Raw genomic sequence first — 6000 nt, forward strand, 5'->3', positions numbered from 1 at the left:
CTGCTCCCCAGGGCCAGTAACTGGCTGGAGCCAGGCCCAGCCCTGCCTTCGGACAGGAGGTTCGGGTCCTCCCCCACCCTCCAAGACTGCATGTCAGCCAACATTGGCCTGGCCTGCTGCCTCCTGGCACCACCCCACCAGGGCCGTCTTTCCCTTGCTTTGTGGACCTAAACTCTTCCTGGCTTTTAAGCACGGAATATCAATAAAGCATGATGAGGAGTACATCTAAACTAAAGATCCAAAACAGACCACAAAAAATTAAACTAAATCACAATATTTTCTTGTTTCATTTAAATTCCTGAAAGTATCTGCCATTAGCAAATGAAAATGTTGAGATATCATAAATATTTTGATAAATATTTTCGGTGTCTTTTTTTTTTTTTTTTTTTCTTTTTTTTGAGATGGAGTCTCGCTCTGTCGCCCAGGCTGGAGTGCAGTGGCCAGATCTCAGCTCACTGCAAGCCCCGCCTCCCGGGTTTACACCATTCTCCTGCCTCAGCCTCCCGAATAGCTGGGACTACAGGCGCCCGCCACCTCGCCCGGCTCATTTTTTGTATTTTTTAGTAGAGACGGGGTTTCACTGTGTTAGCCAGGATGGTCTCGATCTCCTGACCTCGTGATCCGCCCGTCTCAGCCTCCCAAAGTGCTGGGATTACAGGCTTGAGCCACCGCGCCCGGCCAATATTTTCAGTGTCTTAAAAGTTATCACTCATGTCCTATAACCACAGCTCTGACAACCCTTCCATGTGTTGTTAGCGTCTCTCATCGTCCTGAAGGGGCTCCCAGAATCTTTTGTTCAGAAAGAGGATTATTAGTAGTTAATTGGAGGCTGCTGCCTGACTATAAATAAAGTTTTACCGGAGCACGGCCACGCCCACTCGCCTGCGTGATGTTCGGGGCTGCATTGGTGACGAGCCAGGCCAGGTGGTTGGGACAGAGGCTGTGTGGCTGTAGAGCCTAATGCATTCACTGCCTGGCCCCCTGGACATGCCCAGGCCCCTCCTTTCTCTGGAAGGTGTCTGATCTGTGGGCTGTATGTACACCAAAGTGTTCATGGCCAAGAGGCTGACGAGAGCTGACATCTGCCTGAGCTTCAGTTCTCCTCGATACCCAGGGCCGCACTCAGACACACAGTTAGGTGCAGGGGAAAGACGGCCACTTAGGGTCCCGGGTGTGCCGCCCCGTTGCGTGCAGACACGGTACAGTCATCGTTGAGGGCAGCCTGGGCGCTGGAGTCCCCTCACTCCAGGCCCTGCTGAGCGGGTGGACGTTGAGCAGCTCGCTGGGTGGTGGTATCCCGGGGCAGCCTGGGTTCTTTAGGGCAATGGGATTATCACTGGCTTTGGTTCTTCATTTTGCCTTTCTAGATTTTTAAAATTCTCTTTGAAGAATATGCTGTATCTTGAGGTTTGTTTTTGAAATGTTTTAACCATAAAATAGGAATTGGGTATCAAATATATAACCAAGCAAAATAAATCAAGGCCATATCAAAGTCAGGCTTTCAGTTTTGCTGAGTTGAGAAGCCACAGCTAGAAAGTAGGGGTTCTGTGGTGTTAAGCTGCAGGCGACCCGGCTGAATGTGCTGCTGCGGGTCGCAGTGGCTTCACGGTGCTTTCCTGGCACCCTTTCTCTTTACCCGCTGTGTCCTTGTTGGGCTGAGCTCCCCGCCTCCTCTGTTCTGTCTCGGGAGGCAGCAGCCCAGTGCAGGCACAGGCTCCACTTTTCAAAATAGACGGCTGGGGGCAATTTTCCATTTCCCCGTGCTAACCCTGGTGGTTTTTCTTGTCTATGAATCGTTGACTTGGCTTCATCAGGCGGTAAATGGACCACGACGGACTCTTATTCTAGCAGCTGTGCTTCAGAGACGCTTTCCTGTGTACATCCCATGCACATGTACAGTGCACCATGACAGTGACACGCTGGGATTCCTGTCACCTCTGCTTCATGAGCTCTTTGGGCATCTGGGTCTGTGGAGATTCACTGTGTATCATTCTGCGCATGTGTGCAGAGAGGGTGTGTGTGAGAGAGTGCACACGTGTGTGTATGTGTGTACATGTGTGCATGTGAGTGTGCATACATGTGTATGTGCATGCATGAGAGTAGGTACATGTGCATAGGTGCGTGGTTGCATGCGTGTATGTGAGCAGCCGGTGCGAGTATGCGTGTGTATGAGAGTGTGTTCGTGTGTATGTGTGTGCTGCGTACATGTGTGTATTGCATGTGTGTACGTGTGAGTGCATATATATGTGTGTATGGGTGGATGTCTATGTATCGTGCACATGTATGTGTACGACAGCATGTACATGTGTATGAGTGTTGTGACTGTGTGTACCTGTGTGTATGTGTGTATATGTGCAGCGTACATGTGTACAGGTGTCCACATATGCATGATGTGTGTACGTATGTGTATGAGGGTATATGTGTGTACATATGTATGTGTGTGCATGAGTATATATGAGAGCGATGTGTGTGTGTGAATGTGTGCCTGTGTGTGTGCAGGTGAACGTGTGTGCACGTGTGAGAGTATGCACGGATGCTTGTGGGCACTCAAGCTGCCCGTGCTGCCTGGCATTGAATCCCACCCCTGGAGCCCCTGGCGTCTCCTCCGGCAGCACCGATGAAAGCTCCTTGGTGCACAGTTCTGGGCTTGGCTTGGTGTTTGAAGGGAAACAGAAGAGAGAACAAACCCTGAATTCTGAACTCCCCAAAGGGAAACCTAGTCACAAAAGCACCGTAGTTAGGGACGCAGGGGATCAGGAGAAAGCTGGATTTGAAGTAGCAGATTCGGAGTGTGCCGCTGAATAATAATTACGTAGTCGGTGGGGACTTCAGTTGGCTCACGTTATGCTCTGCTCTGCGGTTTTGAATAGATTGATGCTGAATTAAAGCATTTTTGCTGAATGTAAGTTAGTGTCATTCAAACCTTCCTAAAATAAAAATCTTAGGCTTTCAGTGAAAGAATGACACAGTTTTGCAAAAGGCACTATTTTAAGTTACTTTCAAAACACACAGTGTTGTAAAAACCGTAGCATCGTTTTGCAAAACCCGACCATCTGGTGCTGAATCCTTGACCGCTGGCCAAGTCCTGAGCTGAGCCAGGCCCTCCAGGGGCTGCCCCTTGGCTGACTGGATGGTTCAGATGATGTTGCCCTTTCCTGAATGCTCTGTGTGGGAATGTCCGTTCCCAAGTTTGGGGATGCCATCCCCGTGATGACTCTAGGTACTCCACGTACGTTGGCCTGGAGGTTGGAGCTTGAACTTGAGCATCGATCCACTTTAATCTAGTCTCCCAGAAGCCAGCAGCTCCTGCCACCTGCGTCTCAGCCTGGGACTGCACCTCCACACGTGCAGCCCAACACAGCCCCCCAACCAGCTGCCCAGGGGCTGTCCCTGACCCAGCTAGGCCGGTCCACATGGAGCACCAGACTTGGCTTCTTGAGGCCCTGCCAGACGTGGCCCCAGGGCCCCTTCTCTTGCCCTGCCCCACCGGCACCCTAGCCAGCAGTCAGACTGTGTACAAGTGTACAGGTCCTCTCCAGCGCCCGCTCCGCCTCTTGCCTCCGGTCGCAGCAGAACATTTGGAACCTGCAGAGCCGTGGCCTGCGCATGCCCCTCACGCTTGGATGTGTGGGCCTCCCCCGCCCACCTCCACACGCCGGCTGGGTTGCGGGGATGAAGGCCTCAGCGGCCTTTCTCCTTTTCCCCCTTCATGTTCTGGGAGATTTCCTCCTCCTCATTTCCCAGGCTTTCCTGTGAGTTGCTTGTCTCCACAGTGACGGTCTTGGTTTCTGAGAGTGTTTTCTTGTTCCTTGATGCCCCTCAGAGCACCCCGTTCTTCCTGACTCTCTTGGCGAGCATGGTGGATGTTTTACACCCCTCTTCTGATGCCCACCCTTTCTGTCTCCTTGGGGTCAGGCCTCTGCTTCTCTGCCATGCAGCTGCTCTGCTCACACGTCTCAGGATTCTTGGGTGTCATCTGTGTGAGGACGGTAGGACGGAGTGGATTTCCCGGGGGTGCTGATGGAGATCCCCGCTCCTGTGTATGCAGATAGATCCGTCTCCTGATGCACACTCGCCTGGGAACGGGCTGCCCAGGCACCTGAGCACCTTGGGCTTGCGCTGGCTGCCTTTGCCTTGGGGTGAGTGGGTCCTGGGCCCCCCACCCCACAGCGAGCGGAGCTTTTCTGTCCGGGTTTTCACATGCGGATGGTTTAGGTATAAAATTCCTCCAAGATCTTTAGAGACGAGCAGAGGCTGTTTTTCCCCTTCCCCGACACCCAGTACCTTTCCCCTGAGCACGGTCTGACCCTGCAGTTCGATTTGGGGGCTGGCAGGTGTATTTGTTCCTCCAGGGGCTGCCCAGGTTTTGATCCCTTTTTCTCTGCTGTCCTCTCTCCTGCCCCTGAGCCTGCCCGGAACCGGCCCTGTGCCTGCCGCAGCCTCCTCTGCAGCCTCACTTCTTCTCCCGCTGCCCTGTTTCTTCCATCTTGGGCATCAATTGCTGTCTGTTGGCTTTTGTTTTAGTACTTGTTTTTTTTTGGAAAATAACATGCGTACATAAGAGTACATCTTTATTTTTTAGTTTAGTTTTCTTGAGATAGAGTCTCACTCTGTTGCCCAGGCTGGAGTGCAGTGGTGCAATCTCGGCTCACTGCAACCTCCGCCCCTTGGGTTCAGGCAATTCTCCTGCCTCAGCCTCCTGAGTGGCTGGGATTACAGATGCCCACCGCCACGCCCAGCTAATTTTTGTATTTTTAGTAGAGACAGGGTTTCACCACGTTGGCCAGGCTGGTCTTGAACTCCTGACCTGAGGTGATCCACCCATCTTAGCCTCCCAAAGTGCTGGGATTACAGGCGTGAGCCACCCTGCCTGGCCAGAAAAGTACATTTTTAAATGTTCAGCTGAACAGGTGGTGGAGAAGTGCAAGCCTGTGTAATCCCCCTCCTCTAGAAAAGCAGCATCCTGGGTTGGTCCCCAGCGTCTGCTTGCATAACTACACCATTGTTTATCACCCGCATACACAAAGGCCGTTCCAGGGTGGCCCCGCGAGAGGCTCTGTGCTCTCCTAGTGACCGCCTTGGCTCAGATCCATGGGGACCCCTGTCCTGGAAGTCTTCTGAGAGGATCCTCCATCCCAGGGGAATGTGAATCCAGTAAGGCTTCAGGCTCTTGCTTCTCTGTGCCGTGGTTTTACCCAGTGTGACCCCCCACTTAACCCAGTGGCCGAGTGAGACGTGGCTTTTCACGAGGGTGAAGCATGTTCTCTGTGGACTAAGGTGTGTGTGGCCTGTGGCTTCTCACACACTATGGCCGTCTGCTGCCTGTCAATTCCCTGACGTGTGGAATAACAGCCTCATCTGTAACCTCATATAAAAGCGAATACACACATTTAAAAGGCTAAATTTGTATCTATTTTAAAAAGAGATTGAGGATACACAAATTCAGTTAACCTAGGCTGATTTTTACTTTATTTTCCAAATTTATTGGCCATCTAATTTCTTCCAGAAACAGCTCACTGTAATAACACAACGCCTGGTTGTGGGAACCCCGGGCTTCCTGTGGAGATGAGATGGGGAAATTCGCATGCAGGTCTCAGCTTCCGCTGTCAGCTCGGAGCCCCTCCATATTTCGATATGCATTTTAAGGGTTTTAATGGTTTTCCTGTTTCAAAATGATAGGATGCTGATAAATAAGTTGCTAACATGAAGGTCCGGAGGTCTTCTGGCCTGGGGTTTGGGCTGTCTGTGTTCGGGAGTCTCATGTTGTCTTAGCACTGCCTGTCGCCTGGCCCTGACTGCCACACAGGGCCCCACGGCCTCCCTCATAGGAGAGAGCACAGCCAGTGAGGGCACAGGTGGAGGCCAGGAAGGCGTGGCGTCTTTTCTTCCCTCAAGCAGATGTCCCAGTCGCAGTGACCGCAGGAAGCCCGTGGCCTGGACTGCGCCCTGGAGGGCCCTCCTGTGGGACTGCCCCTGTGCCTCACACAGCCTCCAAGACCG

The 6000-nt window shown here is 52.3% G+C and overlaps 1 protein-coding gene across 1 annotated transcript in view; it reads left to right on the forward strand.

The window, feature by feature from the left end:
* LPCAT1 (lysophosphatidylcholine acyltransferase 1) overlaps window positions 1-6000 on the forward strand; it is an 83889-nt gene that overhangs the window by 44139 nt on the left and 33750 nt on the right. The window contains 1 exon segment of the mRNA XM_011953143.1: window positions 4049-4139. Within this exon segment, the coding sequence (XP_011808533.1) occupies window positions 4049-4139 (91 nt within the window).

Source organism: Colobus angolensis, unplaced genomic scaffold (genome assembly GCF_000951035.1).
Source record: "Colobus angolensis palliatus isolate OR3802 unplaced genomic scaffold, Cang.pa_1.0 Scaffold358, whole genome shotgun sequence".
NCBI lineage: Eukaryota > Metazoa > Chordata > Mammalia > Primates > Cercopithecidae > Colobus > Colobus angolensis.